Raw genomic sequence first — 25667 nt, 5'->3', positions numbered from 1 at the left:
TTTTTTTTTTTTTTTTTTTTCTGTGTAGCTCTGGCTGTCTTGGAACTTTGTAGACCAGGATGGCCTTGAAGGAGATCTGACTGCCTCTGCCTCCTGAGCCTGGGATTAAAGGCATGTGCCATCACCATCCAGCTGTGGGGGAGGATCCTAATAGATGTTTTGTTTACATATCTGAGCTCTCCATACTTCTAGTAGACTTCAGTCTCCACTGACTCTTTTTCAAGCAGGTTCATAGGCCATATTATTACTGCATACAATGAAAACTAGTTTTCAATTGGCAAATATTAAAAAACAAGGTATTGAAAACAAGACTAGTAATTACTCTGCCCCAGGTCCCATTTTCCTGCTAATTTAGCGTAGAAATATCAAAACTGAATTAGCTAGATTTAGAAGCACAATGATACAATAAAATGTTTTATTTATAGGTTGTGGTTACAGTAAAGGTTAAAAACACTGATAGTAATTTTTGTAGGTATTACAAAAGGGTTAGAGTATATTAAAATAAAATTAAAACATGCAAACATATAAATATCAATGTCCATGTCAAATTCTTAAATGTTATGTTGCTGTGGCAAGTCAACAGTGAAATAATGATGGCAAAAGTCTTTGAAAGGACTCATCCTTCCACCCATGATAAGGTATTAACTGCGGGGAAAAAAAAAAGTTCAGTAACTCATATTACTATTTTGAAATACCAAGGCTCAAGAATATTTTTCTTTCATTATTTTTTTGAATCTTAATTTTTTAAATAGAGTATCAGTAATAACAATATTGACTCCTCAATATATAACAATCACTGTTCTAAAAATTCTTTAGGAGCAATATGGTGATTGTGACCAAAGGCTTGGGGGGAGGGAAGATCAGGATCTAAAACACATTCCAATTTAAAAATTGTTTTAAATAATAAAAAATAAAATATATGAAAAGACTTATTTTTTTTTCTTTTTGGAGGTAGGCTAACTGAAGACACCTTCACCTCTCCCTCCTTTCCTCCAAATCCAACCCTTCAGTCTCCCCCTAACTCCTTAGCAGATTACCTGCGGCAACCTCCTCTTCCTCCTTGGCCCCCATCTCCAGTGGTTCATACAGATATTCTCTTCCAACCTTTGTTCTCCTCTCTCAACCTCTTATCCTAGCCCCCAACTCCATCAGGCATTCCCTAGGAACTTACCAGCCAAGCCTGCCAGAGAAGCAAATAAGTCATCTTAATAGGTAGGTGAGCTATAGGAGCTACAAGTCTTCACTCCCTCCCTTCCTCCAAATCCAGTGCCCCAGTCTTATCCTCAGCTCTCTAGCAGACCACCAGCTGTGGCCTCTCCACCATTCCCAGCAGCTACTGGTGGAACACTCTGATTGCATTCCTCCTATGGATGACCTCAGCCCCACGACCCTCTTTCCCATTCCTAAGGGTCAGCTCACAATACCTAGAAACACATTTTTCCTGGCATACTCAGTGAGGACAACTGGCAGGATCCCAGAATTCCCTACCAAGAAAGATATAGCCACCACTTATGGGGAATTAAAACTGTTGATGTTAAGAATTGTGCTGAAGCTGGGCAGTGCTGGTGCATGCCTGTAATCCCAGCACTTGGGCGGTAGAGGCAGGGGGATTTCTGAGTTGGAGGCCAGCCTGGTCTACAGAGTGAGTTCCAGGACTACACAAAGAAACCCTGTCTCAAAAAAAAAAAAAAAAAAAAGAATGGAAGCAAAGAATTGTTGTGCTGTGTTTTTTTCTTATTTCTTGTAGGTTTTTTTTGGGTGTGTGTGTGTGTGTGTGTGTGTGTGGTTAATCCAAATTGAAGTTTTCAATAGTAAAAAATGGCCATTCTCCCAGAAGCAATCTTCAGATTCAATGCAATCCCTATCAAAATTCCAACACAAATTTTCACAGACCTTCAAAGGGTAAATTTTAGCTTCATATTGAAACACTGGAAAACTCAGGATAGGTCAAACAATTCTGAATAATAGAAGAACTGCTGGAAGTATCACAGTGCCCTATTTTAGGTTATACTACAAAGCAATAGTAATAAAACCAGCATGGTATTAGCACAGAACAGACATGTTGATCAGTTCAATTGAATTGATGACCCAGACATAAATCCATAAACCTATGGGCAACTGATTTTTGATAAAGAAGTAAAAAATACACCCTGGAAAAATAGAACATTTTAAACAAATGCTGCTAGTCAAACTGGATGTCTGAATGTAGAAGAATACAAATAGATCCATATTTATCACTCTGCACAAAATTCAACTTCAAATAGAAGACCTCAACATAAAAGCAGATAAATTGACCATGAAAGAAGAGAAAGTAGACAAGAACTTTGAATTCATTGGCATAGAAAAAGACTTTTAAACAGAACACTATTAGCATGACACTAAGATTAAAAAAAAGTGATGAGACCTCATGAAACTGAGATGCTTTTGCATACCAAAGGGCACCATCATTCCAACAGCCTACAGAGTGGGAGAAGATTTTTACAAACTACACATCTGGTAGAGGACTAATATCCAAAATATATGAAGAACTCAAAAAACTAGATATTGAGGAAACAAATAACTCAGTCAAAAACTGGAGTAAAGATATAAACAGTGAATTCTCAAAAGAGGAAACTCAAGTGGCTGAAAAACAGTTAAAGCAATGTTCAAAATTTTTGAGTCATCATGGAAATACAAATTAAAACTACCTAAAATTTCATCTTATGCACATAAGAATGGCTAACCTCAATAAAACTGGTGAGGATGTGAAGTAAGGGCAAGACTCATTCATTGGAATGCCGATGGGAGTACAAACTTGTACAGCCACTATGGAAATCAGTGTAGTTGTTCCTCAAGAAGAAGGGAATAGATCTATGACAATTCCAGCTATACCCATGGGTATATACCCAAAGGATGCTTCATCCTACCATAGAGATACTTGTTCAACATGTTCATTGTTGATCTATTCACAACAGCCAGAAATTGGACACAGTCTAGATGTCCCTCAACAGAAGAATTGATAAAGAAAATGTACATTTGTACAATGGAATATTACTCAGCCATTAAAAAATGAAATTATGAAATTCACAGGTAAATGGATGGAACTAGAAAAAATCATATTTGTCTGAGTGAGGTAACCCAGGCCCAGAAAAACAAATATTATTTGTTCACTGATATATGGATATTAGCTGTTAATTCAATGGTAAGCAAATTCCAACCTGTAGAATCACAGAAGTTGGGGATAGACTAAGGGACTAGGGAGGCAAATAGATCTCCTTAGGAAAGGGAAATAGATTAGATACAAGTGGACAAGGGCGAATATTTGGAATGAGAGGATCAAGTGCGGAGCAGAATATATCTAAACTTAAGGGCCCTTTGAGGGGTAGTATGGAAACCTAATACAGTAGAAGCTTCCTAAAACATATACATCTATGAAGAAGATCGAAATGAAACTACCAAATAACAGATAAGACAGAGTCCCAAAAGGACATGTGTCACCAAATGAAGCTTCCAGTACTAGGAATGTGTTACATCTAATTCAGTTGTTGGACAAAGGAGATTCATGGGAACTCTGAACAACCCAGGCTATTGCCAAAGCTGTTGGTTGTTTTCCACAGACATAGACTGCCTTATTACTGATGGCAATACTTCCACAATTCACTGAACACAGAGAAGTTGAGCTGTGGCCACCTACAGCCTTCACCATTATGGATAATGTTCTTGGTATTGGAAAGTACTCTGAATGCTTCCAAAGAAGAAACATAACACCAACTAATCTGCAAATACTTTGATCTGCAATGGTATCCTGTCTGCAAGATATGCTAGTGCAATCTTGGCACAAAGTTTGTGGAAGGAACCAACCAATATCTGTTCTACTTAAGGCCCACTTCTTAAGTAAAAGATAGAAACCATACCTGTTGCTGATCTGGTGATCAAAAACTTGAGAGTAGATAGCCCAGGGAAGGACCTAGCAGGTAAGTCAAGTACTACTGTTCTACTAACAGAAAATAATAAAATGACTCCAAATGATGTTCTGCTATACTCATAGATCAGTGCCTTGCGCAGCCATCATGAGGGAAGCTTCCTCCTCCTAGGGGGTTGCAGCATGCACAGGGACATTAGTCTGCACTTGATGGGGTCCTAGATCTGAAAGGAGAAGTAGACACATACTCCTATCCTTAACATAGATCCTAACTCCAATCAGTAATCACTTGGAAATGAAAATTTAGTTTTCTCCAAGGAGTCTCACTGGAGAAACAAACTCTTCTTATGGGTGGGCTGCATGCCCGGCAGTAGATGACCAATAGAAAAGAAACTCAGTTGAATCCTTGGAGGTTCCTTTTTACATAATGTCTTGTCAGGTCTTTCTCCCTTTTAAAAAGTTTATCTTTTTAAACATTTTTAAATTTTATTTCCCTACCCTGTCTTTCTCTGTAACCTGTAAGCCTGTTGAGTATATATAGTGGCTTTCAACTCACATTTTCATGGGATTCCTGAGTGTGTCAATGAGTGTCTGTGTCTCTGTTTCTTGTGCCTTTTCACGGGTTCCTTTCCTTCCATTTGTTTGTCTTATTCTGACCTTTTTTGTTTTATTTTAATTATTCTAGAGAAGCTGTTTTGTTTTCTAATAGGAGACAGAAAAGTGGTAGATCCAGATGTGAGGGGTGGTGGGGAGGAGTTTGGGAGAGAGAGTATATCAGAATACACTACATGAGAAAAGTCTACTTTCAATAAAAGAAAAAAATTAAATATATTATTCTTTGACAAATTTGTACATTTACATAATGTATTTTATTCTTTTCTACCTGTGGGTTTCTCTCATCCTCTTTCATTCCTATGGAACCACCCCCTTTTCGAACACAGGTAGAGAATATTTACAGAAGCATGATAACCCAGTCATAGCTTCACCACAGACAAGAATGATGCGCCTGCACCTTTAACTGCAAACAGCTTCCCTGGGAGGGACAGAGCCCTATGAACCTCTCTCTCACTGCTCAAGAATAATTTTGAGAGTCGAGGACTTTCTGAGATGGAGATAGCTAAATTTAGAGCTTTAAAATAGGAGCAAAATGGTCCATAACCCACCCTTTATAGGATGGGAGCCACACAGATCATTTTCTAAAGACTTACAGAAAAATGAAGGAAAACAACTCTCAAAGAAATCTTGAATATACTTGACAAAAACCCAGTAGTAAACCATGACTTTTTGCTCGTAGTATTTCTTTCCAGGGACACCTTTATCTTAAGACATTTGGTCTTCTTAATGAAAAGACACAGAGGCTGGTCCAAATTAGTAATAACTTTTTACCCTTCCCTCCATTCCAAATCTTGGCATATTGTATTCAGATGTTCAGTTTCAAATGCTGTAAGGTAAAATAATACTGCTGAGGAAAGACAGGCAAGAATGAAGAGAAGATGATGGGACTAGACCTTATCAAGTTGTATAGTGACTATGTATGACTCTCTTCCACTTAGTACATGGTGGAGATGGGTGTAGGTTCCTCCTCAAACAAACACTAAATGTAATGGATAACTATGACCATTTGGATATTAAAATTGGCCCTTGTAGGAATTCTTACCCAGTTATCTGAGAAGTGGAAATGGCCACAAATAATGCAGTATCTCTTCAGTACCAGGAACCAGCATTGAGGAGGAGGATGGACTTCTAGGTTACCCACATCAATAATTTCACTACAGGGAAAGCAAAACAATAAAAACAGGAATTAGAAATCGGTGCAGAGGTCTAAAGATCACCGTCCCTGGGCTTTAATGCTAGCCTCAACCCAATAGTTTAGTGATTCAACAGCCTTGGTGTAAAAATGTAATACATTTCATATCAGATGAACAGGCTACTTGAAGCTAATGAAGCCTGATTGCTTCTATTTAAAGATTATACACACACATACACACACACATATATACACAAGTGCAGTGCCCACAGATTCGTAAGAGGGTGACAGATCCCCCTGGAGCTGGAGCTAACGGTTTGTTTAGAACTGTCAGATATGGGCGTTAAGAAACAAACGCAAAGTTCAGAGCAGAGCCTGAAGGAATGACCATCCAGAGACTGTCCCATCTGGGCATCCATCCCATAAACCACCACCAAACCCAGACACTATTGCAGATGCCAACACGATTTTGCTGACAGGAGCCTGATATAGCTGTCTCCTGAGAGGCTCTGCCAGTGCCTGACTAATACAGAAGTGGATGCTCACAGCTATCCATTGGACTGAGCACAGGGTCCCCAATGAAGGAGCTAGAGAAAGGACCCAAGGGGCTGAAGGGGTTTGCAGCCCCATAGGAGGAACAACAATATGAACTAACCAGTAACCTCAGAGCTCTCAGGGACTAAACCACCAACCAAAGAAAACACATGGTGGGACTCATGGCCCTAGCTGCATATGTAGCAGAGGATGGCCTAGACAGTCATCAATGGGAGGAGAGGCCCTTGGTCCTGTGAAGGTTCTATGCCCCAGTATAGGGGACTGCCAGGACCAGGAAGCAGGAGTAGATGGGTTGGGAAGCAGGAGCGATGGAGGGGATAGGGGGTTTTCAGAGGGGAAACTAGGAAAGGGGATAACGTTTGAAATGTAAATAAAGAAAATATTTAATAAAAAATGTAAAAAAATTAAAAAATAAAATTACTTAAAAAACAAACAAACCAAAAACCCAAACTCAGGGCAGAGGAAGAGGCAGTAAGTGGAGGTGGAGGAAGAGTTGAGCTGAGTGGCTACAGGAGCCACTGGGAATCACTTCCTGATCATGAGAAGCAAATGATCAAACCTACCCAATTAGGACCCCCACCTTTGCAGAAGGCCTTTGTTCTATATCTAAAGAATATTTTGAGCACACTGAAAGTTATGATGAAGAGATGGAAATCTGGGGAGATGAAAATATAGAAATGCCATTCCGACAAAAGCCCATACCTTTCCGCATCGCACTCATCAGGTGATTGCTTGTTATCGAGTTCATCTTGCGAAATTCTGGATGGACGAATACAAGAAAATATTTTATAGGAGAAACACAGATGCAGCAAAAAAAATCATTAAGCAAAACTCATTTGGTGACCTTTCAAAAAGATCTGAAGTAAAGAAATGCCTTCAGTGTAAAAATTTTACATGGTACCTGAACCCTATTTACCTAGAAGTGTTATGTACCAGACCTTAATCTTGTTATATCTGGATATATTAAGAGTGTTGGTCAACCTTTATGTCTGGATGTTGGTGAAAATAATCAGGGAGGTGAACCATTGTTTTTGTATACGTGCCATGGACTCAGGGGAAATCAGAGTATTCTGCTCAGCGTGAAATCCCGCACAACATTCAGAAGGAGCTATGTCTTCATGCTACTCAGGGTATCGTCTAGCTGAAGGCATGTGTCTATAAAGGTCACAGGACAATCGCCGCTGGAGAACAGACATGGGAGATTCGGAAGGACCAACTTCTATATAATCCATTATTTAAAATGTGCCTTTGATCAAATGGAGAGGATCCAAACTTAGTGCCATGCGACTCAACAGACCTACTCGAAAAATGGATTTTAGCCAAAATAAATAAGGGTTGATTAAAATTAAGGACTTGAAAAGAACATATTCTTCCTCATAAGATTGTGACTAGGCGTCCACTGTAGTTATTGAAAATTATGCAAAAGCATCTAATTGTAACTTAAGTGCATTTTCCTTATTTATATCTTAAGATGTCTGTATATACCACTGTAGAAACCCTGGGGCTTTCTCTCTGATAGTACAGCAACTAGAATACCAAAGACGATTCTGAAATGTCCAGATGTAGAAGAGAGATGTTTACAGTGTGAAGAAAATAATTTCCCTAGTAAAGTGATGTGTGGTTGTGCACTTGGGAATCTTCACACCTACATCCACACACTCACAGCTGAAAATGTTTCCCCTAATTTTAGGGGCAATAGAAAAAGATTTGATACTGTATTTTTATAACTATATAGAAATGGATGAATGAAGGCCAGTCATTGGCCTTTTGGTACAAACCAGGAACTTCTTATAGCTCTAGAATTTATTGTTTTAAAATCCAGGTAAACTTCTGTTGTCTTTTGCATACTTGTCTGTCAAATATTTCCTTAAACATGAAGTTGAAAAAGGGAGAGAACTATTTTAATACTTAAATTTTTGGAAAATTTATAAATATTTTTTAGTCTGAAGCCCACTCCACTTGATACACATGAGTCTTTCCCAAAAGGCTTTTTTGAAGTGACTATACTGTGTGTTTTCCCAGAGTACTATATATATATATATATATATATTTCGGGTTTAGTGCTTCCACATTAAGACTATACATGGCATCAGCATTTAGGTAAGAGCATGACTCTCCCCAGCATTTGGGAGCTTATTATTGTCCTTGGTATATATATATATATATATATATATATATATATATATATATATATATATATAACACTCAGGTTCTCTGGAAGAGCAGTAAGTGCTCTTAACCACTGAGCCATTGCTCCAGCCCCTCACTGTTGAGTCTATGTCATTGAGCCATCTTGAAACATGAGTCCTGCAAACTCATTAGCCATCTGAGTGCACCAAAGCATAAACTAAAGTTACAAACACAGCATTTTCAGGTAAGTTTGCCAAATTTAAATCTGGAATAATAAATAATAAATAGTTCTATGAATATATATTCATATATATATTCTGTAGGAGTGTAATATATGTATAAAATCATATATATAATATATAATCAAATAACAGTCTTTAAATAAAAGCAGACTTCATTAGCTCCAAGTAACCTGTCCATTCAACTTTGAGAGATTTTAGGAACATCTTCCCTTCAACCAAGTTGGCATGGTATTCATGCTGTACACACAAGAGTTGGTGATGAGGATTCAAGTCCCCTCGGCTCCCAAATGCTGGGGAGAGTCATGCTCTTACCTAAATGCTGATGCCATGCATAGTCTTAATGTGGAAGCACTTAACCGGAAATAAGTTATCAAACTTTCTAATGTCTTTGTTTTATTTAATTCCAACTTCCTTCAGGAATTTTGAACTTAGTGTTTAAGCCAGACGGCTGTGTTTTTTTTTTATTTTTTTTTTAAGGCTTCATCTTGTATGTCATTATTACTGGCTTTGAAACTTAGAAGGTAGAACTAACTTTTTATTAGACTCTCTGAAGTCTAATTCTTCTAACAACCTAGAGTCTCAGTCTTCCCCCTCTTCCCTTCTTTCTCCTCTTTCTCCCCCTCCCTTCCTGCCCATCCTTTCCCATCCCTTTTCTCTCTGTCTCTCTGTCTCTCTCTGTCTGCCTCTGTCTCTGTCTCTTTCTCTCTCTGTGCGTGCTTGCTAGGTAAGTACTCTACCACTGGGCTCTAGCTCCAACACGTTTTTCATATTATGACAGTTCCATCTAGTTTTTTTTTTTTAATTGCTGGCCTTGAACTCACTGAGTAATATCAGGTAGGTCTTGAATTTATAGTCAGTCGTCCTAAGCCTTCTGAGAGGCTGGTTTTACATGACTGCCATGAGGCCCAGCTAGAGTCCTTTGGATTGTTCAGAAGGTCAAAGCCAATCTGTATACTTAAGATATTTCCTTAGATATTGGGTACCAAGTTGGTGTGATGCATTTGGCTTGGCAGCATGTTCGGATAACCTTTCAAGGAATAGATAGATGAACAAAAACCGACCCATGGTTTGCAACCTGTGTCACTTTATTGGCTTAAAATTTGGCCTTGGAGTAGGGACTGCAGTAGAGGTTAAGATGGACTGACATGCTGCAGATACACAGCTATATAAGACGTCAGGAATTTCAAGGTTTGTGGATAAGCAATGATACAATTTGGCCAAGAGCTATTAGAATTGAATCAAGGAATCAATGGGTGTTTTGCACTGACCTGGGAATGACACACTGAATCTGAAGCTCAGCATAAATAGATATATTCCTGGGCATATAGGTGAGCCAGGTATTAACAATAGTTCCATCAAATGCGTGCTGTTGAGATAAGAGATTTTTTGAAGTATGCAAATGGATTATCACAACACATTTTAATATATTCAAATAAGAAATAGAAAAACTACCACCCCAAGAAGTAAAGACATGCAGCCACATTAATGTGCTTAAAGTTCTCCCTACAATGTGAATGTATTTAATGCACAGAAAATAAAGCAACACCATGAACATAGGATTTGTGAATGAGATTGGCAAGAGGCTGGCCACATTATTCCTGGAGCTTTTCCACTAGCCCTTTCAAATAAAAGTTCTAGCAAGTGTTTCTTACTTAGATGGAAACTTGCTCTATGAGTATTTAAAAGATGAAGAAACCAGTTGAAAGATCTGAAAGACTCTTCCTGATACAACTGACTTCAACCATAGTAGTCGTCTTTTACTTTGGATTTCCCAGTTTTTAAAAGCACATTAGGAAGAAGACTGCTAACTAAAACACCGATGTATTCGTACTGACCAATCAAATTTTCTGAGCGAGGAATGCATGTATATATATATTTTTTTTTTTTTTGGTTTTTCAAGACAGGGTTTCTCTGTGTAGCCCCGGCTGTCCTGGAACTCACTTTGTAGACCAGGCTGGCCTCGAACTCAGAAATCCACCTGCCTCTGCCTCCCGTGTGCTGGGATTAAAGGCGTGCGCCACCACGCCCGGCACATGTACATTTCATAATAAGTTACAAATCTTATGGTTTTGCCATACTTTTGGGATCACATTAGATATGACATACAATCCTAATCAATAGGTTCCAAAAGCAGCAACTCAATGAATAAATAGATTAGCTGAAGAGCATCCGTAAGATAGATGATTCACATGATTGCCAAGGTCTGAAAAATTTATCTCATCCAGCTTTCAAATCAAGAGGTTAGGCAGACAAACACTATTAAAGCTCTGAAGTGGCCTCATGATGGCTGGCAGAGTTTAATTTAAGTCATTAGTAGAAAAAGTCTGCCCAGAGCAAGGGGCCAGGAGAGATCAGTATAGGTTAGTGACAGAGACAGATCTGTAAGTCAAGTACAATAAGATACTTCCCTAGGGATATCTTCTATGGATTTTTTCTTATCATTGTTGTTCATTTCATTCAGCTCAGAGTCATCATAGAACTAAAGCAACAAGTTCAGACTCGGCATCAGCAAGCCTCTTCTCTGAACCTTGCTCTGCTATGTTCTAACAACAGGTGTTGGGTTACATGGCTGACTTTTTAATGCCCCAATCCCTCATTTTATATAAGTGGAAGCAGAATTGATCCAGTAGGATTAGGTGTGTAAAAAGCCATGTGAAAATAATATGTGTCATATTAATAGAACACTAACTTATTTTTATAGAAAGCCTATAGTTTTCTTATTAATGCCTAGTATCCTATACATAGCAAGTCTCTGGTGAATGAATAAAAGTAACAAAAAATTCTTCGTGTTTCTCTTAGGCTAAGGCACTAGGATAGTAATACCAGTGTTTTGTATATATTAAGACAAGAACAGAAAACAACATTTGAGAAGACTTTACAGATGATACCAAGAAATACAGTTCCTTCTCTTACCTCTATGAAAGTCCCACAGGAACCGATATCATAATAAAACTCAAGTTCATCTGGTCTTATGGAAGTTACTGGGCAGCTTCCCCCTAAGACTAATTCATCAGGGTCAATGAGATCATCTGGATAAAACAGTGCCCTTTTAGCTATAACACGGAATGTAAAGTAACCGCATTCCATGGATACTGTTGAAAGAGACGAAAAAACAATCAGCTTCCCCACCTTAATACATAGCAAAGAACTTTGATCCAAATTAGGAGAAATGAAAAACCCAATTTGGCCAAAATTAATAGAGTTTAGGGATGTGGGCAAAGATGACTACTCTCATGATATGACTCTCCTCTTTTCTTTCTATTGATATTCCTCAAATAGAATCAGCTTGCAAAACACTCAGAAGTTCTGCCTGAGATTAACCATAGTGACTATTTAGAATGAAAGCAGAGGTATGTACTTTTATTAGGGTGCTAATACTGGGTTCACCAAGAGCACACCAGCTTTGCTAGATTAACTGGCTAACAGACCCTGGTAATCCCTCTGTCTCTGCCTCCCAATCACTGGGATTACAGGCTTTTTCTGTGCGTTGGAGATCTGAGCTCAAATCATCATGCTTTCATGAAAAGTAACTTTATTAGTTGAACCATTTCCATGACCCCTAGGTTTTAATTTTTAGGCCATGGCTGTGTGCCAAATAGTAGCAGACATGTGGAGAAAAGATGCGAGACTTTCAAGATCCAAGAATGAATAAAGAGCAGAGTCTGAACATTATGCTTTATGGACCCATTACAGTGCACTGCCCTGAAGATCAGAATGTTTTAATTTATGCCTCTGCTGGACTCTTCTGAGCTTTAGGACAAATATCCAAGTAGCTAGCAGATATACAAAGGATATTTGAAACATTCCTCCTCAGCGTGCACATGATTTACATGGAACCCATGTGTTTTACATCACTTCCATCTGTACTTCCCCATTCTCAGTCAACAGCACCACATTCACCAACACTGAAGCCTTAGGGTCTAGTCCCAGTTCCCACATCTTTTCCTTCCCATCTAGTCTCTCACTTAGTCAATTCACTTTTACTTTCAAAATTGATCTCCCATCTACTTCTGCTTGACTGTACCTTCGGCTCCATCGCTGTCCTTTTACGTGGGCAACCTCAGCAGCCTTGCAGAGGAGTTCACAGTCCTCCAGCCTCATTTCTTTCATTCTTCACAGCTGCCCTATGCTGCCCTTGCTTACACCCTTGCACACCATCGCAGAGACCTCCACTTCTCTGTCTTTAAAAGCCCTTTAACTTTTAAGCAATATTTTTTCAATTCTTTATAAAATGTTTAGTTCATTTTGGTCATATTTCATCAGCTTGGGCTATCACATTTGCAACAGGTATTTTGCACAATTCCCCTTTCATTTATAAAAAGGCAAAGAGTAGGGAATGTTTCTTGCCCTCTAACATCCCACCCTTCCTGTAAGCAGTGACAATATTATTCCCAAGGTTCCACAGTAACTGCGCTACCTCCAGGATTCCCTTTTTTCCTCCCAACACTACACACATTATTCTCAGTACCCAGACTCATAGTCAACTTCCTTTTGAGACATTCTAGTTATTTTTTTTTTTTGAAAACTCTTAAGTTAACCTTTGTCTCCTTTGAGCTGAGTCTGTGGTGATCTGCAGAACTGGAAGGTGTTTTAAATGATTTCTGTCCCATCATACCAGTGGTGAAACAAGGTTGCTCAGTTGTTTGGGGAACTTAGACCTCCTAGGACGTGAGAGCAGCCTGGGGTCAGTCTGCATGGGACGTTGAATGCAGTCTATGTGTCACTGAGTTGACTGTAGGAAAACACTGGAATGTTTAAGAACCTTTTATTGAGAATATCTTAAAAAGTATTGTACAATGACATAGGGAGGGCACGAGAGATGATTACATAAGGACAGCTAGTTAAGGACTTGTGGTTGAATAATACAAGTAGGAAACTGTTAAAAGACAGATAAGCAGTAGGAAGAGAGAATCATGCAGAAGAATGGATGGCTCAAGGGTGACCTGGTAGGAACCTGAAGAGTGCCTATGTAGAAAGAAGTGGGAGGGTGGTAGGAACTATGAGAACCTCAGCAAACAGAGTGACTTGAGTCCGGAACACCTTTACTTATGGGGATGGGGGAAGAAGACAAGACATGGATAATGAGAATTCAGTTTGTAAAACTTGTATTTCAGGCCAATAATGTTCTAGTAATTCAGGGGGAGACAACATAGAGGGCTAGGAATTATTAAATCTCTAACTTTTCAGATAGAATGATAAAACCCTTGTAACCCAAACCCTCATAACTCATAGACATTGAAGAACTACCCCCTGAAAATATCACCAGTCAAGGTCCACTCTGATACCTGGCTCTATCCCAGAACATCTCCGCATCCCAAATATGAGCAGCAGCAATCCTGAAGCAACGAAGGCCTTCATTATGCCAGACCTTGGCCTAGAATCTTCTCAGGTATCAGATAGTTGAGAAGAATTAGCAAGCCAGAAGTGTTTTTATACTTGAGGCTATACTCAGATGTATTCAATGAACCCAATTCAGGAAAAAAACCCAAAAAAACCAACCAACCAACCAACCAAAAAAACCCTTTAACACACCATTAACTCTAGCTCCCAAGTCTTTATCATATAGACTAGAAATATATAGTATTGGCTAAATGAGTACAGTCATACATTATGCAGTGATTTTGAACTAACTGTGTAAGGCCTGAAAATGCTTGTCTAGGTGGCTAATTCCTGGCCAGTTTTTGGTATTGTATGGGTAGATTTAGGGATGCTGACACAATGCTGTACTTTGTCATCTATGGTTTGAGCCATCTGCCCCAAGTTTGTAATATTTAGCTAGCTTGATTAACTCATTAATTAGCTAATTCATTGGTTGTATTAGGAGCTAACATAGTAGAAGTTTTCACTCTTAGCAACCCAGGAAGGAGAGGCAAATAGAGACCCCAATATTGACCATTTCTAAAACACCCTTAAGAGAGTCCAGTGTTCTTCAGTGTTTTCAAAATGTCCTTGCTAGAGTGACATGTCTAAGACTTTAATGTCTTATACCTTTGTAAATGAGTCTTTCTAGTCTTTCTAGATTTTGAGTCCCAGGCACTATGGGATGTCCTAAGAGAGAAGTGTGTACTTCCTGGAGAGATGGCTCATCTGAAGGATTAAACAATTCCTATGATCCACATATATTATTTTTCTTTCTTTCTTGTTATTAATATTTTTTCCTTTTTTGTTGGATATTTTCTTTTTTTTAAGCAATTTTTACATTTATTCCCCCCCTTTTTTATTAGGTATTTTCCTCATTTACATTTCCAATGCTATCCCAAAAGTCCCCCGGGATGTTTTCTTTATTTACATTTCAAATGTTATCCCCTTTCCCATTTTCCCCTCCTGCTTTTATGCGGATGCTCCCCCATCTACCCACTCCCACCTCCCCGCCTACACCTGGGCATTGAGCCTTCACAGGACCAAGGGACTCTCTTACCATTGATGCCCAACAAGGCCATCCTCAGCTACATATGCACCTGGAGCCATGGGTTCCTCCATATTGGTTGGTGGTTTAGTCCCTGGGAGCTCTGGGGAGTCTGGTTGGTTGATATTATTGTTCTTCCTATGGGGTTACAAACCCCTTCAGCTTCTTCAGTCTTTTCTCTAACTCCTCCATTGGCGATCCCATTGAGGACCCGTGCTCAGTCCAACAGTTTGCTGCTAGCATCTGCCTCTGTATAGAGGCAGATGTATTACTTTTCTATTGCTGTGCTTAAACACCATGACCAAGGCAACTGATAAAAGAAAGCATTTATTTGGGGCTTACTGTTCAGAGATAAAGAGCCCATGACTATTGTGGTGGAGAGCTAGGCAGCAGGCAGGCAGACATGGTGCTGGAGCAGTAGTTGAGAGCTCACATCTTGATATATAACACACACACACACACACACACACACACACACACACACACACACAGAGAGAGAGAAAGAGAGAGAGAGANAGAGAGAGAGAGAGAGAGAGAGAGAGAGAGCACTGGCATTCTTTTGAAATCTCAGAGCCCTCTGGCCCAGTGACCACACCTCTTCTAATCCAATAAAGCCACACTCTTAATCCTTCCCAAACAGTTCCACAAACTGGGGACCAAGTATTCAAATATATGAGCCTATGGAGGCCATTCTCATTCAAACCAATAGACCCTAAGAGTCTTAAGTTTTCTTCAAGTATGGCAATAAATGTTTGCTAACTTCTATGCTAGTATCTATTGTACAAGTTCAGGATGCTAGCATTACATTTTTAAATATAACCAATAATAAAATGTGCATGTGGAAAATGCCCTGGGAAGTGTATTAAGATAAGTGCTTGAAGACTTATCTGAAAAACAATTTTACACACATTATGAAAAAGATAATGTAGCATGAAAGAGAAGTTCCATGTATACCTAGAATAAAACTGGAATTCAAACATGCAGTTTCCAGCTCAAACCTTCTATACTATGCTGTTCAGTTTTTTCCACTTCAGAGATAGTTTGAAAGACATCAGATAGTTCTGAAAATATCATTAATATTTCACAATATCTTAAAAGTTAAAATAGGTATAGCAAACTTGACATTTAAGTCTGTTGAGGCAGAAAGGGGGAAGAGTCCTATTAACCAAGTAACTTTAAGAAATCCCATTAGCCAGGTGTGGTGGCACACACATTTTATCCCAGAACTCAGGAACTAGAAAGCAGGCAGAACTCTGAGTTTGAGGCCAGTCTGGTCTATATAAGGAGTTCCACAACAGCCAGGACTACACAGTAAGACCTCAAACCCCTAAAACAAACTAAAATCAAAACCAAAACTGACCTAAAACAAAACCAAAATGAAAGAAAAATCCATGAAATGATTCAAAATGCAAGTACAAAATTTGTTAAAAATATAAATCTAAAGGTCTACCTAGTACATTCCTTAGTGATGGATAGATACTGTGATTGCTTCTAAAGTTTTCCAAAGGTATGTAGGTATGTATGTGTGTATGAAATACATATATATGCCATCACAGAAGAATATGACCTCCCCTCCTCCAGCAACCACTAATTGCCTATTTTTCCTCAGGGAAGGGTGGGACTTTCTGAGCCTTTCTTCTCCGTGATGGTATGTTGAAGGACCTCATTTTGTACAGTTTATCCTGAGAATAGCCAATCCTATTGTGAGTTCATGTGTGCAACAGCTGTGTCCTGTCTGGAGGACATTTTACATACCCCCTCCCTGTTCCCTGGCTCTTACATCCTTTCTGCTTTTCTTATGTGATGATCCTTGAAAAACTGTGCATGCAGGTGTCATTTCTACAGAGATGCTCCTTGAGCCTTGGTGAAGGTGATATAGATACACCTTTAGGGATGAACTCTCAACAGTACTTATTCTCAACCCCCTGATTAGTTGTGAGTCTCTGCATTGACCATGGCCCACTGCAAAGAGAACTTCTCTGATGAAACCTGAGAGCAATGCTAAACTATGGGCACAAACATAAACATTTAATGGCAGTTTGACACTGTGTCCATTTAGTGAAAAAGAAGTACTTTGATTTTTAAAAACGCTAACATATATAACCTGCAATTTTGTTTGCACATGATATGTGTGCCTGTGGAAGTCACAAGTGGCTGTTGGATCTCCTAGAGTTACAGATGCTTGTGAGCCATCATGTGGGTGGGAGTTGAACACAGATTCTCCTGGAAGAACAAATAGTGGTCTTAACTACTTATTCATCTCTCCAGCTTCCCATAGCCTGAGTTTTTTCCCCCATTTTTTATTAGATATTTTCTTTATTTACATTTCAAATGCTATCCCAAAAGTCCCCAATACCCTCCCCCCGCCCTGCTCCCCTACACACCCACTCCCACTTCTTGGCCCTGGCTTTCCCCTGTACTGGGGCATATAAAGTTTGCAAGACCAAGGGGCCTCTCTTCCCAATGATGGCTAACTAGGCCATCTTCTGCTACATATGCAGCTAGAGACACAAGCTCTGGGGTACTGGTTAGTTCATATTGTTGTTCCACCTATAAGGTTGCAGACCCCTTCAGCTCCTTGGGTGCTTTCTCTAGCTCCTCCATTGGGGGCCCTGTGTTCCATCCAATAGATGACTGTGAGCATCTGCTTCTGTATTTGCCAGGCACTGGCATAGCCTCACAAGAAACAACTATATCAGGGTCCTTTCAGCAAAATCTTGCTGGCATATGAGAAGTTACACAAATTTAAGCAGAAGGAAAATTAGAGATTGGATACATGCATCTTTATTGTATTAAGAAATGAAAAAAATAGTGGGGATAAGAAAGGGGAGAAGTCGGTCCCAGGATACAAACTCCCAGTTGTCTAAGATGATGAAATTTAGATAAGTAGCATAAAGTAGCATACAACACAGAGACTATAGGTGATAGCATTGTGTTCTATATTGAATCTTTGCTAATGCATGTGCGCACACACACAGACATACACACACACACAGACACACACACACATAGACAGAGAGAGAGAAAGAGAGAGAGAGAGAGAGAGAGAGAGAGAGAGAGAGAGAGAGAGAGAGAGAGAGAGAACACTATAGTTATTGAAAGATAGAAGGAGAAGGTTTTGTTCATTTACTTGACAGCAAGTTTAAGAACATCTTCAGATTCACTAAGTTCCTGTACTACAAGTGGGTTGAATATACTTGAGAAAGCCTTTTTCTTTCAGTGCTGGGATCTGAACCCAGGACCTTGAGATTTCTAGGCAAGTGTTCTACCACTGAACTCCCCAACCTTAAGAAATTGTTAAGTGGTAAATAGTTACATTTCTTTCTTTTTCTTTTCTTTTTTTTTTCTGGCTTGAATACATACTTTTAATCCCTCTGTTTTGAATACAGACAGTCCTTAGTACATACATTTGATCCCTTTGGATGGAATACAGATGCACCTTTAGTACACACATTTAATCCCAAACAATGACCTCTAATTGAGGGGCAGTTGAAAACAGGAACTATAAATGTAAATGTCACTTTTATTTCCTCAGAAGAAGGGTTGAAAAGAGAGCTATACCCAAGTGTGTGAAGACATGACTTGGGACTAGCCTATAGTGTTTCTATTTCTGTATTTTAGGCCTATGCCTAGAAGTTTCTAATCTATATACAACCTGAACTTCTGCAAGTCCAGACCTTGAAGGCTTTACCTTCCATCCTCTGTCACTAACCTATGCCATACATTTCAAAGTCGCAGAGTTACATTTCTTTCTATTGCTGCATCTTTGTCTCTTATTTTTGCAACAGATTTACTAAGCCCTGGAGATAGTGACTATGTAAGACTGTTACTTGATGTGTCCGACCAGCCTCACATGTCTGGGTTCTAGTCTGGAAAGGCATCTTGGAAACCTGGAAGAGGGGGGCTAGCTGGCGCGAGAGAGAGATGAGACCAAGACAGTCAGTCTGATCAAGGTTCGATTTTACTATTATGACACTCAGTTATGAAGCAGGGGGAGGGGCCCGATTCCCGCCAAATCATCTTGGAGTAAGGTTGCAGGTGACCACGTGATAGCTCCGGAACAGCTAGGTAGTAGGCAGTGGCAGTGGGAGTGGCAGGACGATAGGGCGGCAAGCTCCGCCCCATGCTCTCTAACACTGAAACCTGAGCAAACAGTTTTCAGGCTGGGGAGGGGAGATTACAGTTACTAATTAATAGTAATTAATTTTGGTGTGTGTGTGTGTGCTTTGTTTTGAGAGAGCATCTCATATAGCCCCGTGCATCTAATTTTTGAAGTGCTGAGGATCAAACCAAGGGCTTTGTGTGTGCTAGGCAAGATGTCTACTATTTCAGTTACAACCCCAGCTTTCTATTAGAAAAGATTGTTAGTGCAATAATACATTTCAGGCAATACAGTAAAGAGATGGTACAGTCCTCTATCATTTTACCTTTCAGTAGCTTTGTCTTTAATGCTGCAATATTGTAGGATGTCGTTCTAAACTAAAATAACTGATAATCTAGAGAGGAAAAAGGAGGATGAACTTGGGCCTGATATTTTGGGGTACTGGGCATCAAAATTTTGGACCCACACAAGGCAGGTAAGTTTCTCACCATGAAGTTACATTCCCAACACTCAAATATGGATTTAAGATGTTTTTCATAGTGAGAGTTAACTTCTCATTTTGAAGAAGTGTTACCTTTCATTCGAAAGAAAGGAATTTCGATGTGGTGTAAATTATATTCAGGCCTTGCTACTTGAAATGTAGTCCTGGAGAGTCACTGATATCACCTGAGAGTTTATTACAACTGCAGCATCTCTGGGTCTCATCCCCACTTCTGAGTTAGAACCTGCTTTGTAACAAGGTACTCAGGTGATATGTGTATTTTTTTTAAAGTTTGCAAACAAAACCTGCTAACAAGTATCAGCATAGCACAGTGAAGGCAAGTCCCCATGCCCCAGAGGTCCTGAAAGTCTTAGTATCAGTGGAACTTGGGAACTGAGACATGTAAATTCCCTGCTCCACTCTAGTCTTGCTCAGTCAGACAAAAAGAATGCACGTAATTCAGTCATGATGTATTTAAGAGAACATTCTTCAGATGAGACTGATTGAGAGCTATGCTCAGAGGTGGATTGGTGGGATGGTTATGGGAGGCCTCATGGGGTTGGGCCTTTGCATTCTCAGCTACACAGGACGATTATATTCTCAGACAGTTACTCCTTCAGTGTTCAGATATGGAGCCGCAGATATTTTGGGACGTTAGGGAGTTTTAAGAAAGTGTATAAAACCACTCTATACACAGTGGTACAGATTCTCATGCAAGGCGGGCTTCTGTTCCTTTGGAATCACCTGCAGAAGTCTCATCTCTCTGCAGCCAGGGTCAAGAGCTGGATTTGAGTTTCAAGTGTGCTATGAGAACACTCCAGGGGTAGGTTTTACATCATGTTCTCTCTAGCTCTTCATTGCCTAAATAAGTGTTACACTTTAGACAAGGAACTGTTGGCATGTGTGCTGTCAGAGGTGCTACTTAGTTACTGCCACCTGAAGGTCATCTGCTCTAGCACATAAGAAGGCCTCTTACTCTTTCCTGTTTCTCATTTCCTCTCTGGGGTTTGATCTTCAGCCTGAGCAATGAAGCCTTTCGTGGGCCTACTGGGCCTCCTCCTGCTTCTTTCCTTTATGAAGACTTGTGCTGATGATTGGTCAGGTATCACTCGTGACTTAGAGGACTGTAATTTCTTAACGTGTGCTGAGGGATGTGGCATTTAGGCTTTTTCATATAGATTGGTCTCTTTCAGATGCATGATCTTAGAATGCCACAATTCTACTGAGATTAGACACTGTCCTAACTTGAGGTTTTTTTTTTTTTTCTTCTTTCTCCAGCTCACTTTTTCTTTTGACCCTTTCAGACCATGTCACATTCTGGGGGTTCAATACTTGAAGTGAGTACGTTTTAAGCAAAGTGGAATGGCTTAGACAGTACAGAGGTATCTATTGGCTGTTAAGAACTCAGGAATCACTGGGCTTGCTGGTACACACCTTTAATCCAGTACTCTGGAGGGCCTCAGGCTCCTCTCCATTTCCATCCCTCTAATTCTTTCAGACAGGAACAGTTATTGGCCTATAACAGACTTATCTGTTATAGAGCACAGTATCTAGAGAGGAAAGGTCAGCTTCTTGTAGTAAAGTGACTAACTGATCCAGTTCCCTCAGCTTAAATGCCAACAAGTCTACTTTGAGCAAACTAGAATGCTTGGTTACCTATATATGAGTGTAGACTCTTAGTTTGAAAGTTTAGAATTACAATGAAAAGTTCTGTATTTTTGTCAAATTACTTTCAACAAGATAATCCAGTCTTGATGCTAGGGAAGCTGCAAGACTCTTAATGGATTGATCAATGTGTTCAATTTCTTTTTATTAGAAGCTGTTTAAAGGCAACAGCTCTAGGAATTGTATTACTCTCCACCACCTCATTGTCTAGACTTATTAAATTCCCATTGGCTTGCTTACATTTACTTAAGATACAGTGGGAATCACAGTGTGAGTCCCTGTGGTTGGTCGTTCTGATCTCTGCATCTTCTCTCTATTCACATGGAAGATTACTAACCAGCCATTCCATTGCATATTTCATAATTTCACTTCAGCTTCAGAGGAACAGAAGTATGGTTTGCAGGCATCTGAAGTTTTATTTATAGTTCATTCTACAGCTTTACTTGGCTCAGTATTATTTAAAGATATCTGTAGCATTGGTTTGGTTTATTTTAATTACTATTTTGTAATACATGAAATGAATACATTGCAAGTTGTTTTTTTTTCTTATTGTTAGGACTTCTAGCGTGCTATTTATTGATGTGTGTATGTGTGTGTGTGTGTGTGTGTGTAGAATATTTTCTCCAGATATTCTGAGCTAAAAAGAGAAATGTGATATTATCTTCACTCAAATTTCATGCACACACAATTGTTTGGTTGTAGCGTTCTTTTTTTCTCTTTATATGTAGGTTTTTTTGTTTTTACTTTTAAAAATTCTCTCATATATTACATCCCAAACAGTTTCCCCTCCCCTCCATTCCTCCCAGTCCCTCTCCCCCATCTCCCTTCTTCCCCAGATCCATTCCTCCATTTCCTTAAAAAAGTAAAAACAAAAAGAGTAGGCCTTCCAGGGATATCAAACAAGCATGGCTTAATAAGTTGGTTACAGTGTTCTTGACGAGTGCTTATCACTACATCAACCCTGGGTGCATTTATGTATCATGAGGCTGTGGGGAGAGAGGTGAGAACAAGGGCTAGTAGAGGAAGGCGTTGATCAGGAGTACAGAGCATGTTCTGTCCGTCACATATGCTACAATCGAAACGTGTCCTTATGCCCCAGCTGTATAAAATGCTGACTTTGAGACTGGTGCATGGTGGCTCACACCTTTAGTCTCAGCACTTGGAAGGCAGAGGTAGGTGGATCTCTGAATTCAAGGCCAGCCAGGGCTACATAGTAAGACTTGTCCTAAGAAAAATACAACTAAAGAGAACAGAATTAAAACACTTTAAATGTGTATAGATCTCTCCCCCTGACAGGCTTACTAAAAATATATATTTGGTAGCTAGGAGTATATGTGAGTTTCTTAGGCATGACATTATCACAGGTGATCATCTTTTCCAGACTTGCTTCTCTAACACGTTTTATTTAGTTAGGGGATGAACGCTTGTATTAACTAGCCTTGCTCAAATGTTCTGTGATGATTCCCATGCAGCCTAGTAACAGAAATGTTCTCTTTCTCTTTCTTAGCCATTCATCTGCAATGTGCCAACTACTGGTTCCAACTCAGGATCAAACCTACGATATTTCACAACATTTTTATGGACCCTGATGAAGTGTTTTTAGGAATTGGCTGCCCTGTGACCACTGTCTGGCCAAATGATATCTATGAATTTATCTACCGTACTTACTCCTGTGGCATTGTCAATAAAGTAAGAAGGAACACTAGTGCCTATGGTCCCTTCCTTAGATCCACAAAATGGAAATTATAGTTTCTATTTGTCACACAGCTGTATTAATATCTTTAACATCCAGGACAAATGATATTAAGTTGCTAGCTGAGGGTAGAGACCAGTTTTCTAAATATCATAAAGTAGTTCCCCAAACTAGTTACAGCCCATGACATTTGGCTAGCCTTAGGTGGAAGGGAGTAATATTGGATAGACATCACAAAAGTCTTCAGGGTTCATTATTGGGGGATGGATAGGTTAGTTGTGCATATTGGTGTGTAACATTAGCTGGGATTTTTGAGTTGATTAAGAAAATAAAAGTCAGAGAGGCTGTGCTGAAACAGTACTTATTAAGAGAATTGTACAACTTCGGCAGGTTGAGATGAATGACAGATTCGGTGACGCAGGAAGAAAGTTTTAGATGGAGCTGAGCATGCAGGATACAGAGTGCTCATGAAGTGCCCTTGGAGAATGACTGACTATTGGGTGAAGGAGAACCTAGTCTGTGATGAACTCAGCTGGTGGCCAACCCTGCAGAGAGTTTAGCATTCTGGTCAGAAAACTGATTAGAACTGGAACTTCACCAGGGCAGTTGTTCTTTTTTTATTTGATTTGATTTTTTAAGAAATGACACAGGGTCTGGGGCTGTATCCATGCATCTCAGTTGCTAGAGTGCTCATCTAGCATGCACAAGGCTCTGTCTTTAGTCCCTAACAGCACAGAAACTGGGCATGGTGGAGCACACCAGTAACCTGTGGTGTTAAGGACAGCTGATCATATGAGTCCCAGTATCAAAGCAAATGTCCAGAGTTAATCATTTCAGTAACATTTTCAGAAGTATTTATTCCAAATGCATTTTGGCTTCTCTGAAAGCTGGTAGTCTCTGCAATAAGCAGCACTTTACCTTCTGCTCTGCCCCTGGAAAGGAAGTGTAAGCACATGATTTTTTTATTGGATATTTTCTTTTTTTTTTAAATATGAAATGAATATCTGATCTTTCAATTAACAAGTATTATGTGGCTTTTACATCCAGGAAGTGTACCATATTGAACTCTTCTCTTTATTTAGAAATTAGTTCTGCATTCCATGAGTAATTGTTGGAAAATGACTTTTTCTATTTGGGAACTTTAAGTACTTATAAGCTCCTACTCAAATCCTTTGAAGTCTCCTGAGATCTGTGAGATAAACACAGATGTACATTTTCTTTACTCCTGTAGGTTCTTTGTGATGTCACTCTGCTGCAGACGAAACTTACATACATCTCAAAAAATGCTTCTCTACAAGCTGAGATGAGTTTGTCCTGTGTTATGCACAGGTGAGTGCAATATGCCATGCACCTGTCCAAGGCTCTGGCTTCCCCTCAACCCTTTAGATAAGAGCCACCAGCCCTACATGTTAAGTCACACAACCCAGGGTGGGCATGGGCATGGGTGTAGGGGTATGGTGGTAGGAGGAACCAAAACCTAATGGTTCCTCCTATCCTTGGCCATGGGTTTTAAAAATTACAGTTATCTCCTAGAGTGTTAGCATGCTGGGAAAGAGAAGGATAATCCACTTTTCCAGTACTAGTCAGAGTGAATGAAAACCTCACCAGTTTCACCCAGCTAAACACTCAAATGCTCTAGAAATAAGTCCACACTAAAATTTACTCAGTACGGAAAGAAAAAAAAAATCCTGAAAGATACAGAAGTATATCAGAAAAATCAAGGCCAGAATGCAGCACAGTTGGTGGGTGCATGGTGCTGAAGCCACAGGGAGGGAGAGCAGATTCAAATCATACCCCTTCGTTTTGTATCTTATTAGTTGATCCCTGTGAGAAAGTCTAAGGTGTAGATCATTAGCAACTTTAATCAGGTCTTGGTAAAGTTATGATAAACTTGGCAGGGTTTTAGGGAGCAAGCTATTAGATTTCTCTGTTCAAAGTCATCTGAAGAAAAACAATTAAAGGTATTTAATATCTGACGGGGATCAGCCCCATTTAGTATCTGACACAGGTTCCAGCAGGAGCCAAGAATCAGCTGAGAGGGCAGGAATGAATGAATGAGTAGAGACTTGGATGGGTGAGTCTTGCATCTCTGAGTAGCAACCAGGATGCTTGTTTATACACAGCACACAAAGGAGGCAAACTCATGATTTCAAAAGAAATACATTTTTTACTTTTGTGATACATTTTATCTTTTGGTCCCTGGACAATTGTTACAACTACAGAGAGAATAGGTATGATCAATTTCAAATAATTTTAGACTATGTAAGCATTTATGACATATGACTTTCTGTTCTTCAGGAAACTAAAATGTTAAACAGAAAAAAATATCTGAATCAGTCTAGACAAGTTCCCAGGCCTTGAATAGTGCATAGTGATTGAGGAATTAGCCTAGCTTAAAAGTTTTAAAGCTCTTCCAGGCTGCAGACTGACTTGCTCCATTCATTTGACTTCTTTTTGTTTTGTTTAGTTTTTTGAAGTTAAAAGACCTCACTGTAACTTAATGTGAGCCAGTCTTTTTTTTTTTTTTAATTTGAAAATTTTAATTCTTTAATCCTTTTTAAAAGTATTTTTTATTAGGTATTTTCCTCATTTATATTTAAATGCTATCCCAAAAGTCCCCCATACCCTCCCCCCCACTTCCCTACCCACCAACTTCCACTTTTTGGCCCTGGTGTTCCCCTGTACTGGGGCATACAAAGTTTGCAAGTCCAATGGGCCTCTCTTTCCAGTGATGGCCTACTAGGC

General features: G+C 39.5%; 2 protein-coding genes and 1 pseudogene across 2 annotated transcripts in view; 1 reads left to right on the top strand and 2 right to left on the bottom strand.

The window, feature by feature from the left end:
* The window catches only part of LOC110285983, a 214154-nt pseudogene that overhangs the window by 11230 nt on the left and 177257 nt on the right, over positions 1–25667 (bottom strand).
* On the bottom strand, positions 402–13977 carry LOC110285371 (oocyte-secreted protein 3). The gene is made up of 6 exons (XM_021151471.1): positions 13861–13977; positions 11489–11667; positions 9844–9941; positions 6906–6962; positions 5559–5670; positions 402–645 (listed from the first exon to the last, which is right to left on the bottom strand). Exons 1-6 carry the CDS (start codon positions 13931–13933, stop codon positions 577–579), a joined length of 588 nt encoding a protein of 195 aa, XP_021007130.1. The 5' UTR covers positions 13934–13977; the 3' UTR covers positions 402–576.
* The window catches only part of LOC110285372 (oocyte-secreted protein 1), a 23323-nt gene continuing 18246 nt past the window's right edge, over positions 20591–25667 (top strand). The window contains exons 1-3 of the mRNA XM_021151473.1: positions 20591–20666; positions 22737–22918; positions 24154–24251. Coding sequence (XP_021007132.1) covers positions 20591–20666; positions 22737–22918; positions 24154–24251 — 356 coding nt within the window. The remainder of the gene's footprint in view (positions 20667–22736; positions 22919–24153; positions 24252–25667) is intronic.

The sequence above is a fragment of the Mus caroli genome, chromosome 19 (genome assembly GCF_900094665.2).
Source record: "Mus caroli chromosome 19, CAROLI_EIJ_v1.1, whole genome shotgun sequence".
Lineage (NCBI taxonomy): Eukaryota > Metazoa > Chordata > Mammalia > Rodentia > Muridae > Mus > Mus caroli.
This window is presented reverse-complemented; position numbering and strand designations above follow the sequence as displayed.